Genomic DNA, 16,562 nt, shown 5'->3' with positions numbered 1-16,562 from the left:
TGACCAAGGAACAGCAGCTCCTCGTAGGCGAAGTGGCACTTCTCTGGTTTTAGTGTCAGGCCTGAAGACTTGATCGTTTCCAGCACTATCTGAAGCCTTCTGAGGTGGTCTTCAAAGCTTGAGGAGAAGACAACAACGTCATCTAGGTAGACTAGGCAAATCTGCCACTTCAAGCCTGCGAGCACCGTATCCATTACTCGCTGGAACGTCGCTGGGGCAGAGCAGAGGCCGAAGGGCATCACCTTGAACTCGAAGAGTCCGTCTGGCGTGATGAACGCAGTCTTCTCGCGATCTCTTTCGTCGACTTCAATTTGCCAGTATCCGCTCTTCAGGTCCATCGATGAGAAGTACTTAGCGTTGCATAGCCGATCCAATGTGTCGTCGATGCGGGGAAGGGGGTTGACAATCCTCTTCGTAATGCTGTTCAGGCGGCGGTAATCGACGTCAAAGCGAAGGGTGCCGTCTTTCTTTTTCACTAGAACGACTGGTGCTGCCCAGGGGCTCCTTGATGGCTGGATGACGTCGTCACGTAGCATTTCCTCTACTTGCTTGCGGATAGCTTGGCGTTCTATCGGCGATACGCGGTAGGGGCTCTGCCGCAGTGGTCTGGCGTGTTCGTCTGTGACAATGCGGTGCTTGGCAAGCCGGGTTCGTCGCACATTCGATGCTGATGAGAAGCAATCGCTGTACCTTTGAAGAAGACTGTGTATTTGGTTTTGTCTGCTCCGGGGTAATGCCGGGTTGATGTCGAACGTGGGTTGATGGCCTTCGTCAGATGGTTCTGCGGGTTGGTCGGGGAGGGCAGATATGTCTCTTATGTCTGGCAGCTCGTCGAGAAAGGCAATCGTCGTACCTTTGTTTAGATGCCGGTATTCTTCGGTGAAGTTGGTTAGCAGCACCTGGGCTTGGCCATTCCGGATTTGGGCGACTCCCCTTGCGACGCCCAGTCCTCGATCAAAGAGTAACTGGGTGTTCCCCTCGACGACGCCTTCGGCAGTTTCGATTTCTCCTGTACCTATGCAGGCGACGACACTTGATCGGGGCGGCACGCTCAGTGCTTCGTCGAGGACGTTTAAGGCAACGCGATGAGTCGCTGTCGTCGCTGCAGATATGGCTTTGTCGGTGGAAAGCTTGATCGACTTGGATCGAAGGTCGATGATCGCCCGATGTTCATTCAGGAAATCTATTCCCAAAATCACGTCTCGCGAGCATTTCTGTAGGACCAGGAAGGTTTGTGGGTTTCTAAGTGGACACAGGCCACCACCCACCGCGGGTTCGAGCTTCGCGCGAGCCAAGGGCCCCGATCAGCCGTCACCACACACACACTGGGACACCGTTGCAGCGCACTCAACCTCCGCTGGGAGGAGAGCGATTCGCCGCAAAGAAATAGGCCTCCAAGTTCACAAAGGAGACGTTTATTCACGTCGTCCTCCAGCAGGTACACAAACACTCAATAGTCACCCCGTCCCGGGGGCGCGCGAGGAGCAAGGCTCCGCTGCGCGCACGAAGCGACTCGAGCAATGCGCGCCGCTAGCACGCCGCTGCTGGAGAATGTCCCCGCGGCAGTGCTGTGATCTCCCTCTCGTGTCGACCGTTGGGCCGGTTTCGAGAGAGAGTGGGCAATCAACGCAAGGTACGCCTGTCGGAGGTCGCTGGACCCCGCTGGACAGGCTCGAGCCGCTGCAGGTCAGTGGACACGTGCGGGCGAGCTCGAGTAAGCACTGGTCCGAACGGCAAAGGCCGGCACGGACAAACAGTAACGTACGCACCTTACGCTGTCTCGGAGGGATCTCTCTCTCTGGGCCCCGCTCGGACGGTCGCGGGGTGCGCGGCCGCCCAAAGCGGGTCCCAAATTCCCGCCAAAAGGCGCCAATGGCAAAGGCCCTTGGGGAGCCGGGGTGGAGCTGTGGCTAAATGACAGTGATTAGTCACCCAGCCGCCTCTCCACCGCCTGAGGCAGGAGCAAGGGAAAGAGGAGAAACAACGCGGGAGGCCGGCTAGCCGCGCAAAGGCGACGGCGGAAAGCCAGGATTCCCACATCCCCCTCTCCTTAAATGCCCTCCTACCCATCGGCAAAGCACGTGGCCAAAATAAAGAAATCAATACACAAAAAAATAAGCTACACTTCAGTTCCAAAATAAAGAAATGAATACACAAAAAAAAACTAGCTACACTTCAGTTCGAGCCACAACAACGTAAGAAAAAAAACAAAGGAAAAACAAGGCAAACAACACTTGCATACGCTTCAGTAAATCAAAACAGCTTGCAGATTATATACACGGTACACAAGGCGATGTGAATTCAACTGTACAACTATGTGACAGGTGGATGTCAGCCTCAAAGTTCGATGGCGCGGCCCAGTGGGCCTGTCGGCGACTCACCGCTCGCAGACTTCAAGTTGAACGGGTTGGGAGGGCCGACGACTGATGGCGGTCTTCTTTCTGTTGATGACGAAGGGGCAGCGGCAGGGCACTGACCTCGCGCCCTTGGACACGACATCACGTTCGGGCACAAGACAGTTAGTACACCCCCCTTCACGCCGGCTGAAACGGGCGAGGACGTTCGGCGGGGTCCTGATGTGTAACCTTGGCCACAGCGAGGGGTCCTTCTCATCCTCGCGCTCACGCAGAAGCACACGGCACAACTCACAGGCGTCGCCTTGACTCATGGTTACGCGCGCACACAGCCACAGCCACCAACACGCACACACCGGCACGTGCGCGGACGCTGGTCGGCGACAACGATTCCCTCATCAGAAGCGTCCATAGGCGCCGCGGCGAGGGTCAAAGGGTGCACTTTCCGCCCCCCATCGGCCCAAACGCCCCGCCAACTTCCCCTCCATACGGGCCGCACAAAACTCACACCGGGACACACGGCTCCTTAACGAGCCAACCACCCACAGTCGGGCCGGAAATGAGAAAAGGAGCGCTGTACAAACGACACCCAATCTATTGCTTCTAGAAGATAAGAGCAAGCACGAGCGGGCTGAAGTTTGCCTATGTACAAGTCTGGTAAAAAAAAACTGAACGCCAATGCTGACGCATGTTGCCTATGTACAATCTCGGTACGTTAGAACGAAAACAGACGTACAAGCAGGAAACGAAAGTGGCTAGAAACTGACGTAAGCAAACAAATAAATAAACAGATAAACACACAAGGCTGGAACTGAGCATGCTGCAAAAACAACAACAAAAAAAATAACACACCGTGCTTCGCCTGGGTAGGGCCTGACGAGAAAGCTCGCCAGCTAGCTGAGGCTGCGTGCCTTCGGTTGCGGAAAAGTCCGCCGTCCGGCATCAATCACACCGGTGACCGTCGCCTCAGATTGTACCGGTGCCCCGTACGCTTGCGTTCCACAGCACCAGTTGTGCCTTTACACTTGCCTTTGATACCAATGGGTACCGGCGCAAGCTCATCAGACCGTGACGCGTAGGCCTTCAGGTCAATGAACCCCTGCTTGCTCCTGGGGAAAGGCCCCATCAAATCGCAGGTGGCCATTTGCCACGGACGCACAATGTCAATCGGTTTCATCATTCCAGGCGGCTTGCCACCCCGTGACTTCACCGCTTGACAGACATGGCAGGAACGGCAATAGCGGATAATGTCACGCTTCATGCCGGGCCACGTCACCGATTGACTCAGTTTTGCAAAAACTTTGGAGTCACTCAGATGACCGGCCAGTGGTTCGTCATGAGAGAATCGCAAAAGTGCGCCTCTTAGACTTTTGGGGATAACCACCTAGAACGGGTCGATGGACTCGTCATCGGTGGCTATGTACTTCAGCACGAGCCCGTCATGGTCCAGCAAATATGACTCCCCGGGGTTCGCCGCGACACACGCTGGCTTCTGCCCCCCTGCGCCCGCTACAATACAAGTAGCGTCACGGCGCTCCGTCTCCCTGAGACCGTCGCTCACCTCGCGACAAAAGGGGCCATTTTGCTGGGCTTTCAGTAGCTCTTTAGGGCTGAAAACGATTCCAGTCATCCCAGAGGGGAGCCTGGTCTCGTCCCCACTCAGGTTTGCAGCCAAAATTTCCGTTCGCGTCGGCACTTCCGAGGCGCTCACGAAGAGCTTTGCTTCTCGTCCGCTTTGCGAAGCGCTGCTTGCCTGGTTAGCGGAATGGGTTAACCCGTTTGCGGGCTCCCCCTCCTTGCCGCCCGGCGGCTCGTCCGCTGTTTCGCCCCCTCTGCCTACAGGCGTCAAGGCGCCGCTGGCGAGTGGGGCACGGGATAGCGCGTCAGCTACCACGTTTGTGCTCCCCGTTCGACACTGCACGGAAAAGTCGTAATGCTGTATCAGGAGAGCCCAGCGCGCCAGCCGACCCGCAGGCTCGCGGAGCCGCATCAGCCAACTGAGCGCACTGCACCCCTGCCTCAGTGGAGGCTTGGGCGAGCTGCACGAACGAGGGAGGCAAGGCTCCTAGTTCGATGAGCGGCGTGGTTTCCACAGGGAACCGGGCCAGCGCCTCGCCGTTCCCAGAGCAGAAGTGACTGCTCGCGGGGCACGGCTGCTGCTGTTCGAAACTGCCGGTTGCGGCAGCGTGACACGAACTGCTTTCGCACTGGACGGAAAGCTTGCACAGCTGAGGCATGTGACCAGCGGATGCACCGCAGGGTGCTCCCGGTACAGCTCCAATGGGAGCCGCGTGGTCGACATTTTGGGTTGTGCCGCAGTAAACCCCAATGGGGGCCGCGGCCAACCACGGTGTCTAGCTATTCGAAGGAACAGCAGCCAGCGGATCAAACGACGCTACAACTCCGTAGGGAGCCGACATGTAGCTGCCGAGTGCCCCGCTGGGGGTGGTAGACATGGTGCGCAAGCGTGATCGGGAAGGCGACCTGCTCGGCTAATGTGCCATCAAAGGCGTAAGCGCCAATGACTTAGCACGTTGGGCGCCAGTTGTGGGTTTCTAAGTGGACACAGGCCACCACCCACCGCGGGTTCGAGCTTCGCGCGAGCCAAGGGCCCCGATCAGCCGTCACCACACACACACTGGGACACCGTTGCAGCGCACTCAACCTCCGCTGGGAGGAGAGCGATTCGCCGCAAAGAAATAGGCCTCCAAGTTCACAAAGGAGACGTTTATTCACGTCGTCCTCCAGCAGGTACACAAACACTCAATAGTCACCCCGTCCCGGGGGCGCGCGAGGAGCAAGGCTCCGCTGCGCGCACGAAGCGACTCGAGCAATGCGCGCCGCTAGCACGCCGCTGCAGGAGAATGTCCCCGCGGCAGTGCTGTGATCTCCCTCTCGTGTCGACCGTTGGGCCGGTTTCGAGAGAGAGTGGGCAATCAACGCAAGGTACGCCTGTCGGAGGTCGCTGGACCCCGCTGGACAGGCTCGAGCCGCTGCAGGTCAGTGGACACGTGCGGGCGAGCTCGAGTAAGCACTGGTCCGAACGGCAAAGGCCGGCACGGACAAACAGTAACGTACGCACCTTACGCTGTCTCGGAGGGATCTCTCTCTCTGGGCCCCGCTCGGACGGTCGCGGGGTGCGCGGCCGCCCAAAGCGGGTCCCAAATTCCCGCCAAAAGGCGCCAATGGCAAAGGCCCTTGGAGAGCCGGGGCGGAGCTGTGGCTAAATGACAGTGATTAGTCACCCAGCCGCCTCTCCACCGCCTGAGGCGGGAGCAAGGGAAAGAGGAGAAACAACGCGGGAGGCCGGCTAGCCGCGCAAAGGCGACGGCGGAAAGCCAGGATTCCCACAGGTTGTAGCATAGGTTCGCCCATTTACTGTAACTCTCGCGGTGCAGCGTCCTGACGGCGTAATAAGGTTACACCCTGCGGTGCGGATCAGCGGGCCATCCCAAGTTGTTGTCACTTTCCTGAGTCGGACAGCGAATGGCCCACTCATGACGGAGTAGTCAGCTCCAGTGTCGACCAAGGCAGTAACCGCGTAACCGTCGACCGTAACTTCAAGGTCACTTGTTCGCGTTTTCGTGCTACACGTGGTCTTCGGTGTACGATCTCGGCTTCGTCGGGTAGCGAGGCTGCGGTGGGCGTACTCCGACGTTACTTCTATGGGCAGCGGTAAAGGCGTCAAGTCTGGCCGCGTCGTCGTCGTCGTCGGTGTTGTCGTCGAAGTTGTCGTCGAAGTTGTCGTCGGAGGTGTCGTCGGAGGTGTCGTCGGAGGTGTCGTCGGAGTTGCCGTCGGGGTTATCGTCGGGGTTATCGTCGGGGTTATCGTCGGGGTTATCGTCGGTGGAGGATCTTTGTCCTTGCGCTTAGAAGCAACCTCACCTCCAGAGGCTGCTTTATTCAGTTTAACCTTCGGGGGCTGGGGGAGCGTCCACGCACGGCGTAACATCGGTTAGGAGATACAAAGCGTGGTGACGATGGCGACGGGGAACGTGATAGACGGCTCGGCGATGAGCATTCTTCCCGACGCAGAAACTCTTCGATTTCGACTGGTCGCTGGCCGGGTCGGGGTCGTGGGGCGTCGTAAGAGAACCCTCGGATGCCCAGTCTTCTGTATGGGCAGTGCCGGAGGATGTGACCGGCTTCGCCGCAGTGGAAGCATAGTGGGCGGCGCTGGTCGGGTGTTCTTCACTCGTCGCATTTCCTCGGCTGTGTGCGACGCTCGTAGGACGGGCGGGTTGGGGCGAGAGGGCGGCGGTCCAACGCAGCTGGCTGAGGGCGATAGGGGCTTGGGTCCCGTCGTCGAGGGGCAGGACGGCGCACAGCTGCGGCGTAAGTCATGGCTGGGGGCTGCAGAGGCTGCGTGGGTGTCGGCGTCACACCCAAGGCCTGTTGAACCTCGTCCCGGACGACGTCAGCGAGCGATGAAAGCTGCGGCTGCGTTCCCGTTGGCAGCAATCGTCGGAGCTCTTCTCGCACAACTTGACGGATAAGCTCTCGCAGGTTATCCTTGTTAACGGTGTCCAGGCAGTTTGCTGAGAAGACGCGCTGCTGGCGGTCATATTGGCGGGCTCGGGCGTCAAGGGTTTTTTCCATTGTGGATGCCTCTTCTACAATTCCGCGACGGTTTTCGGTGGGTTGCGGACGAGGCCGGCAAAGAGTTGCTCTTTAATTCCTCGCATAAGCAACTTCACCTTCTCTTCTTCCTTCATGTTCATGTCGGCACGCCGGAAGAGACGCTTCATCTCCTCAGTATACACTGCAACGGTCTCGTTTGGGTGTTGTATGCGAGACTGTAGCAGCTGCTGGGCTCTCTCCTTTCGCACGACGTTTGTGAAGGTCTTCAAAAGCTGTTCCTTGAAGGTTTCCCAGTTGGCAAGGCTGGCTTCCTCATTCTCGAACCAGACTATTGCTGGTCCCTCCAGGGCGAAGAAGACGTACCTAAATTTCATGGCATCGTCCCAGTTGTTGAAGACAGCCACACGGTCGAACTGCTCCAGCCATTCTTCGGGGTCGGCACCAGGCGAAGCGTCGAAGGTTGGTGGCACCCGGGGCTGCTGCAGAATGATTGGAGTGGTCGTCTGGGGCAAGCTCATGGTGGACGTTGCTGCTGGCTTTCGCTTCTGGGTAGGGTCCGGTAGAGTCCCGAACTCAGGTGCGTCCCCTAGCAGACGTCGGCTTGCACGGTGGACTGGTGTCACGTCCTCCGGTGAATGGCTCAAAGGGCTGGCGTCACGACTTGCAGGGGGTGTCCGGTACATGGAAGGCTACCCCGCACCTCCACCAGATGTCACGTTGTAGTGACGGCAGTCCAGCGGTCAGAAAGACACCAGAAAGACTTGCAAACGAAGCTCTTTATTTGGGCTGACTTGCGCCCGCAAAAGAACTGAATCACTCGGCGGCGGCGTAAGCGACAAGCGTGCTCGTCAATCGTCGAACTACGAATGCCCACTGCTCGCAGCATCGTTCAATTTAAAGCCGGTAAGGAAACTTCGAGATAACAGGCCGAGATCATTTAGAGTAATCTGGAAACACGTAGATGCAGCAGTTCATGGCTGTGAACAATCGAGATTACACCGGTCGCTTCTCGCGTCACAAACAAAAATGATAACACCCCTTTCATGCGGCCTTGCGCGAACTTACAGACGTTACAATGATACGTGGCAATATGCTGATAATGAGATTTAAATTGTGCATGAGCACAAAATTCTGGGAGTTGTTTTCTCAGCTAATCTCAGCTGGGATACACAGGTTTATAACATCTGTAAAAGCTCGCTGCGGCAACAGGAGCACTGTCACGATGCCGCATGTTGCTACCCCCAAAGGTTAAGCGACAAATCTACTGTGCACTCTTCGAATCTCATATTAATTATTTCAGTTTAATGTGGGCAAGCACTACGAAAACATATATCCCGAAGATACTGCGCCTCCAAAAGAAAGCCCTTCGTCACATCGGAAACGTACACTACTTATCCCCAACAAACGTTCTCTTTCCATTGTACCACATCATTAGCATTGACCACATGTACGACTTACGGATGCTACGTTTGTTTTTTTCTTCTAATAGTTCTTACAAGGCCTTTATTACAGAAACATCGTCCTTAAAAACTAAACATACCTCTGCTAATACCCGCAGCACGCATACTTGGTTTGTTCCTCATTTTAGAACTAATTAGAAACTCCAAACACTGCAACACAATCTTCCGCATGTACTCAACAAATATAAACATATCACAAATTTCAGATTCAAACCATTGCGACGGTATTTTGTTGATATGTGATCTATTTTTTTTGCACTCATTATGTACTTCTGATTCTCTAGGTGCACTACGATCTACACAGATAATTTCGTGCATTTCTCTAAAATTTTCATCATTTCATACAACTTGATGCCTATATTCTGCTTTAATGTATGTATATTTCATTGCAAGTGTATTTCATTGTTTTTATTCCATAGTGTGTACTTTTGTTCTCCTTTTATTGTATCTTATGTTTATTTCGATCACTTTATATGTCGAAGCCATTGTATCTAACGGTTTTCCGGGCCCAGTCAAGCTGCGAAAGCAGCTTTTTGCCTGGAAATCCTTCCAGTTGTTCTGGAAAAATAAATTCAATTTAATTCAATTCAATCCTCTGATCGAGAATGAACATGATATCAGCAAAGAAACATCGACCACTTGAGAAAATAAAAACATTGTCAAGCAGCTAGTGCAGTCTTTAAGATTTGCTTGATTCAGTGGTCGATGCTTCTTTCTTAATCTTTCTGACACAATTCTGAGAACTCCTTCGGGGCTAACTTAACAGATGGTTGCCTCGAAACCACGGCAAAGCCGACGAAGATGCACAAGAATTCCTTATTTGATAAAAATTTGTTTTCCTTGGTCTCGAAGTGTCTTCTAGATATCAGAGCACTTTGCAAGCTCTATACGCCCGTATGCCGTCATGATTCCTCTTTTTTAAAGTTATGACAGTTAGTTCTGGTGCTTTCTATAGCAGAAACAAATTAAATAGAAAGTACTCCCATGCTAATGCCTATGATGAGCGCAAGTTGGTCGGAACTCTGCTTTCACAGCTGCTGCATGTCATTTCAATGCTGCTGCCACGCAGGAAAGCTCGAAAATTGTGTTTGTTTTCTATAGGTACAAGAAGGTCTCGATGCTGTGAGAAATGCCGTCATACGGACGAGCCCATTGTAGTGCAGTGCGGGCGGCGTACCGATAGCAAGATAGCAATGGCTGCATCCACTGCCCTCCTGCAACGCGGCCCATATGCTAACTCTGCGCTGGCACCTTTATAATAACAGCAATCACTGTTACTGCGCAGGCGCAAAGGATGCCGTCCCATGCACTCATTTCAGAAGGCAATTGGCAGCGTGTTATTGTGACCCCGCGCTTGATGTGAAGACTAGAAATATAGCGCGATTCAGGGGGTATGTGAAAGAGGCGATCACGTGATCTGCAGACGCTCAGACCTCGCCGCCAGCGCCGTTGCTGAGCAAGGAAGCGTAGGAGCTCCGCTTTGATAGTTCTCCCTATATACGCCCATTGATATGGGTGCTGTGCCCTTGGCCCACCATGCATTTCAAGTATAGACATTGATTATTGATTGGGTAGATTCTAACATATGACAAGGCGTGGAATCAACAACATCATTTTAATCCACTACTCTTACGTCTAGTTTAGAAGAATATCAATTTGGGCTAGATGGTTCATTGTACTCGAGAAAGGAAAAACAGTAGCGCCGCTATTGTCGGCGCTACTGTCGGCGCTACTGTTTTTCCTTTCTCGAGTACTATTACGTCTCTCGAAGTCTTGCAGCAGAAGCCGTGCCACTGGTTATAGCGCCAGGCAATGTGGGATGGAAAATGAAAATCCATGCGACACGTTCAGTAAAGTGGTGTTATGATAAAGCTCCGCACGCTGTTGGATCGGAATGAGCCGGAAGGGAGAGAATCTGTGAAGCTGTAGAGATAATGAGAATCACGTATTTTAAAATTGAAAAGTTATGAAGTAGGAAACAAGTTTAGAATTCAGGGCTTGTAAGTGAGTTCTTATTGTAGTGGGGAGATGCGCCTGTATTACTGACAAGTTTTCAGAAACATTTAGGTTGACATGTTTTACTTGTCACAACGACCCGCTTGTTTTGCGCCGCCGACTGCCTAAGAAGTATATCACAAACGCCATTCGGCGAGCTCGGATACTGCTTTTTCAAACGTTACTGAAAGTTTATATTGAAACACCGCCACTGTTCATGTCGCGTTAGACATCCTAACAATTGCAAACAGTTCCCAGGTTCTTGTTTTTCTTCCTGGATTTGGGGGATATAGAAACCGCAGCACGCAGTACACGCGCTGAATTCGTTTCCTCATTTATACATACACTGCTGTACAATATAATTACATCTGTTATAACTGCGCGGTGTCTTTGGTAATAAAAAACCTGAAAATGAGAAGACCTGCGTAACCACGTTTATAGCAAGTTTAAGATGAAAAACTCAGATATCATGCTCTAATTCAGCGTGATGTTCTGTAATGTTCTTTCGAGTAATTTGTTCACACGAGAAATGCGTGCCTAACAATGATTGATGTGTTGCGACTGGCTGAGTTTTCATCTTGGCTATCTTTAACACCGTAAAGATCCAGTGATGTCTCGCTCTTATTGCTTTCGGTGCCAGATTTTTTTGTTCCAGTGAAATTCTGAGGACCACATCGATTCCCTTACTTACGGCCCCGTGCCCTTCTGGTATGTCCCTCGGTATAGTGCCCAAGCGAAGTATCCAAACCTAATGAAAATGTCCATTAAATGGTCCTACGAACAGAGAGGAAAAACAAAAAAAGAGCGCTATTAGAAAACACGGTGCACCAAGCGGGCGAAGAGAGAAAAATCCTGCAATTTCGCCGTACTGTTCTGAGCGCGAAATGTGATTAACATTCGAAATAAAGAAAACACTCCATCGAGGGACTTCTTGGAGACAGCGCAGTATGTACAGGATGTTACACCTAAAACTTTACGCAGTTTATAAAAATGGGCTCTTTGAGTTAGAAGAGCACTTTTTTCGGCATAGCATTGTCAGCGGTGTAGAGTTAGTGCATCAGAATACGGATAAGACGTGCTGATGAGCAGGTTGGTTAACTGGAATTGAATAGCTAACTTATTAAGTATTTCCGTTCAGCTCCTTTTTAATGAGGGGCATGTAGCCCACCACAAGTAATATCCATATAAGCTTCTAGAATTTCGAAAACGCGGATAGTCCTAGCCCTGTGGATCAACAAATTTTGGCTATTTCGACTTACGTGCACTGGAGAGGTTGCTTTTCCTGCATGCTTCTCGAAAGCGTTTTGAGCCCGATATAGCCAGAATTTTGTTGCCACATATCGCAAAGGATCACTGCATATTCGATGTTCTGAAAACTGATATGGATATTAATTACGGTGGCCTCCAGGCGTCTCAATAATTAAGAAACTTTAAGGTAATAGCCAAGAAGTTAACAATCAAATGTTACTTAACCAGCGTGCTAGTTAGCACGTCTTAACTGTATTCTGATGTACAACTCCCCTGTAAATGCTATGCCGAAAAAAATCGCTTTCCTGACTGAAAACGCTAATTTTAAAAAATTGTGAAAATCTTAGGTGAACCACCCGCTATGTGCGTATTATGACGTATTATTTCGTGCGCAGCAAAATAATATCAATTCAAATAACAGCAAGTCTTCCGCGAGGGATTCTTGGGACACACACTCATTTCTGGCTTTACTCAATGAATATCAGTCATCATATCACACAGTATTTCTGGATTGGCCTAAGGAATTCGACCGGGTTCTTCATCAGAGGTGTCGAAAGAAACTAATAGAGCTTAATATTCATCCTTATGTTCTGGCTGAAAAGGAAGGTTTGTTTTGGTGTGGAAATCATTTGAGATCATTAGAAACACAAACGCACTTATTCATATCACGTCATACTTAAATGAATACAGTATGCTTGAGAGCTTGCTTTTTCTACTCTGCTAATCATCTATCCTACTAAACGATACGTCGTATTTGAATATCTGTGGCGTTTGTGTAATATAAAGCAACATTTCTTGTGACAGCCCTGAGTAACCTTTCTCAGACTTTCATACAGTGAGCTCATCGTGCTCGGCCTGGTTAATTTTCTCTACCTGTCTAAACGAAAAGTCATCTTTTCCTACACCGTATATATTTCCAACCGTTGACTTCCTAATAATAGATAATATGGGATTTAGGAGTAGATATATGTACTTTCTGTTGCCCTTCCTATTTTGCTTAAAGGCACATTTTCATATTCACCTCACCCTAGCACATGCTAACTATTCCCTCGGACTACTCATACGTTACCTTAAATGAGACCCTTGCAATAGATCCATCTAACTATTCTTCAAAGCAAAAATTGATTGCCTCTGTATAGCATAGGGCCTACTTGTGCGGAAGCAACAATTGCACTTATTGCGATCAACCTGTACGCAACAACCTTTGGACACATAATTCCAGCGCTTGATCTATGACTGAGGAACGTTCCGTGGACACTCTTTTACAGTGACTGCGAGTGTGCTGCCTCAGTGACTCGCACGAAAATTGTCACTACGCATGCCAGGTTGCTTTGATGGTAACCGCTGGTAGCAGCATTTGTGGTTCATTTTTCGAACATGTCTGGCTTCTCCAAGCTGTGTTTTCCGTGAAGGAGCGCCTTTGAACGAATTAATGTTGCACAACAGGCCAACATAGATTTGTGTTCAGTGCGTATTTAAATGAGCTTCTATGCGTGCAAAAAAAACTTGCCTACAGCAATCTCTCCCACTCAGCAATAAATCCGACTATGCTGAAGCCCAAGAAAGCTTGTCATACGCTTAGAGTTTGCGCGTCTGGCATCTTGTGCCACGCGAATCCGCAAACTGAAGAAATGAAGATAATTACTAAAGAAACTTTACAGAGTTAGTAGAGTGCTATGATGATGAGTATGTAGGTTTGGATACTCGCTTATGACGTCGTAACGAAGAAACCTTGTTTCACAGGGTTTTGTTCTCATGTTTTTTGCATAAATACTATTTTGTACATTTTTTGCCACTGTAAATTTCTGAAATGTGATCAAAGAATTTGTTCTTCGTATGCAATATATCCTAATATTTTCTTTACGGCATGAAAAACAGATCTCCTTAGCTGCACTTGGATACTCTGCAATAAATTAAAGTTTTTATATTTGTGGGTAAATAAATTATTTGCGCCCGATAACGAGGAATGGCCTAATTTCCAGTGGTAAGGAAAGATCTAAGAGACTGAGATAGAGCAGAATAGTTAAAAGCAAAAACGCGAGCTGATTGCATACTAGGTGAAATCAGTAAAGGTAAATAAACATAGGAAGAGCATGTAATGCTGGTTACTAATTGTGTCCTGGCATAGCCGACTGGATTTGGGTACGAGACATGCTTAGCAAGAGGTGGCAGACAATTTCCTAGATTAGTGGAGCCCCATTTTACTCTGAACGACGTTAATTTCAGATAATGGAGAGAGCCTGTTCTTCTGCAGTATGCCGATGAAAATTAAGTAGAATCATTGCGCTTGAAGGTAGCGCAAATTGAGGAAGAAAATTGAAATGGAAGATTTTAGCATGTTGATGTTTAAAATGACCACGATTTTTTCTTGCCCTTCGCATAGCACTGAGAAGTGTAATGTTTACGTTTTGCCAATGTTATGATCGTAGTTAATCGGGTGTCACGTGGAGCGATTGCGCCAGTGTTGCTTCGGAGAAAAATGTCACACACTCCCGGAAGACACTTCCCTGTTGAAAATTCCAGCAAAAGTCATGTTGGAGAAAACGGTGGGCCGAATGGAAGTGTTGGTTTCCAAGTTGGAGAAAACGGTGGGCTGATTGGAAGTGTTGGTTTCCATGTTGTGTGCTGGTGGCGCGAATGGGAGAGATGCTGGATGCACTAATGGCGACTTTGGGCCACCCTGGATTGAGTGGAAATTGTGGTGGCTGCACTGGCACTTTCAGTAAATAATATTGGGCTGAATGGAAACCACGCTGGACACTTCAGTGAGCACGATGGGACGGGATGGGCTTGGTGGTATCCATCGTGATTATCTCGGTGGGCCTGGCAGGCAACACTGGACTATGTGGAAACCACGGTGGGAGCCTATGGATGTGTGCAGTCGCGAGCAAAAAATATTAGCACAGATCACTGGCGATCAGAATTAGTATATCTCACCACGCGGCGCTGCGGTACGCAGAACTGCCTAACGGGCCGTTTCCATGTTTGCAGCCTGGGGGGGGGGGGGGGGGACGGCAGGAAGTAAGCTTTATCAAGCGTGCACCGCCCGAGCGTTGAAGTGCCGACACTACGTGACTGTGCTTGCGGAATTTATTTTGGCTCGGTTATCATGAGCAAAGATGGCTTCTTTTTATTACTGTTTTTTTATGTCCGCGATGGTTTGTCAAAAGGAACTCGCGGGAACAATAGATAGCGCTGCTTTTAGTCAGCAATTTTGCTGTCCGTGGCAGTCCGCAGTAATTTTACTGTCCGTGGCAGACCCCCTTAATACTGTAGAATGGGAACGGCCCGGCACTCCCGTTATCAGCCTCTCCGCCACCCGCAGTGCCAGGCGTTGTCATTCCGGCACTCTGGTGTTCCGTCATGTGTGCTAATCTTTTTTACCCACGACTGTACCTACTTGTTTGGCATGGCACAAACCATGGCTGCATTTGAATGGCCGATGCTGGGCAGCAGATACTGCATGCATGTGCCTATATGGTTGACAAAATGAAACTCATCAATGTACTAACAATCTCAGTGGGTCAAATCCATCAAACGTACAGTCCTTGTCAAAAGTAACCAGGCTGCATGGTTTGCTTCTAGCTCGTACAGTGGATCCCTCACAGCTTCCCTAAAGCTGGAATGGTAGCTAAAGGTAAGGACCGAGGGTCTTATTACCTTCCAACACGTTTTTATCCTTAGGAATAACACAAGGGCTCCACTATACAAGCTAGAAGCGAACCATACAGCCTGGTTACTTTTGACAAAGACTGTACACTTGGCACTTTATGCTGTTAGAATAAAAACTGCAAGACAAATTTCTCTTTTTTACACGTGCATTTGTTGACTTGACAGTTTCAGAAAATTTTTTTTAAAAGTAACGACTTATATACTTGGGCTTAGATTATCATTAGCAAAATATTTGAGAAAAAGTTTAACTTCATTGTTCACAAAATAATAAATTGCAGGTTTGCAGAGCCCTGCATGCCTGAATCCGAACACTCAATTTCATTCAGAAAATTTTATTGAGCGTGCATTTCAAGACATTACTAATTCAATTAACAAATTGTTAACCACATAGCTGGCCACACAGCTTCTTTGTAGAAGGGTTACGAATCCAAATATATACACAGAATATTTCGACAAGGCTGCACTCTTATACATGCACCTTGGTACCCAATTACCAGTACAACACTGTTTTTCAAAATAGAAATGCAGATATATATAAACACAATATGAGGATATAAATTACACAGCATATTTCATACTAAGAATTGATTTGGTTTTCACGTTGGATGAGAGAACTCCACTATAAAAAATGCACACCTTCACTGTAGTCTCAAGAAAGCATATACCATGGAGGTTGTTCTCTCGACGCGCGTTTCAACGCTGCCGCCTCTCACGTCGTGCTGCCGATCAAACAGCGTCACCATGTTTTTACGACAACCTACTCTCTACGACTGCTACGTTGGGTACTTTGTTAGCCTTGCTGATCTCCCATCAATATAAAAAAAAACTTCCCCATACAAACAGAAATCGGCATGTAATTTCGTGAATGAGCAAAGTAGCAAGCGATACTGCCGTGAGAACTCATGCATTTTTCAACCGCAGCGCAAGCAACAGGTCGTTAATTCGCGCGTTTCTACCAGTGGTAATTGCTCGCAATCGCTGCAATTTCTGTGGATGCCGATACGGCTGAATACGCAATAAAAATACGAAAAATAAAATAAAAAGTAGGATACAAGCTTTTTCACAACGAAACCGAAACAGAAACTGGTTGTCACCGCCAGGTGGCTGCCGGTAGCTGTTTTTCTGTATAACCCTCATGGCGGTTCGGGTGCTGCGTCGCGTGCGTCGCGCTTCGGCGCTTGTTACAATTCGCTACTTGGATTGTGAGCCGTCGTGAACTGTGTTGTGGTTTGCGTGTGTTTCTTCTTGCACA

At 49.8% G+C, this 16,562-nt stretch overlaps 1 protein-coding gene across 1 annotated transcript in view; it reads right to left on the bottom strand.

Moving 5' to 3' along the window:
* LOC149326545 (uncharacterized) overlaps window positions 1-16,562 on the bottom strand; it is an 85,224-nt gene that overhangs the window by 20,308 nt on the left and 48,354 nt on the right. Inside the window, exon 6 of the mRNA XM_089564609.1 lies at window positions 11,082-11,164. Within this exon, the coding sequence (XP_089420735.1) occupies window positions 11,082-11,164 (83 nt within the window). The remainder of the gene's footprint in view (window positions 1-11,081; window positions 11,165-16,562) is intronic.

The sequence above is a fragment of the Amblyomma mixtum genome, chromosome 10 (genome assembly GCF_055824585.1).
Source record: "Amblyomma mixtum isolate Tamu chromosome 10, ASM5582458v1, whole genome shotgun sequence".
Taxonomy (NCBI): domain Eukaryota; kingdom Metazoa; phylum Arthropoda; class Arachnida; order Ixodida; family Ixodidae; genus Amblyomma; species Amblyomma mixtum.
This window is presented reverse-complemented; position numbering and strand designations above follow the sequence as displayed.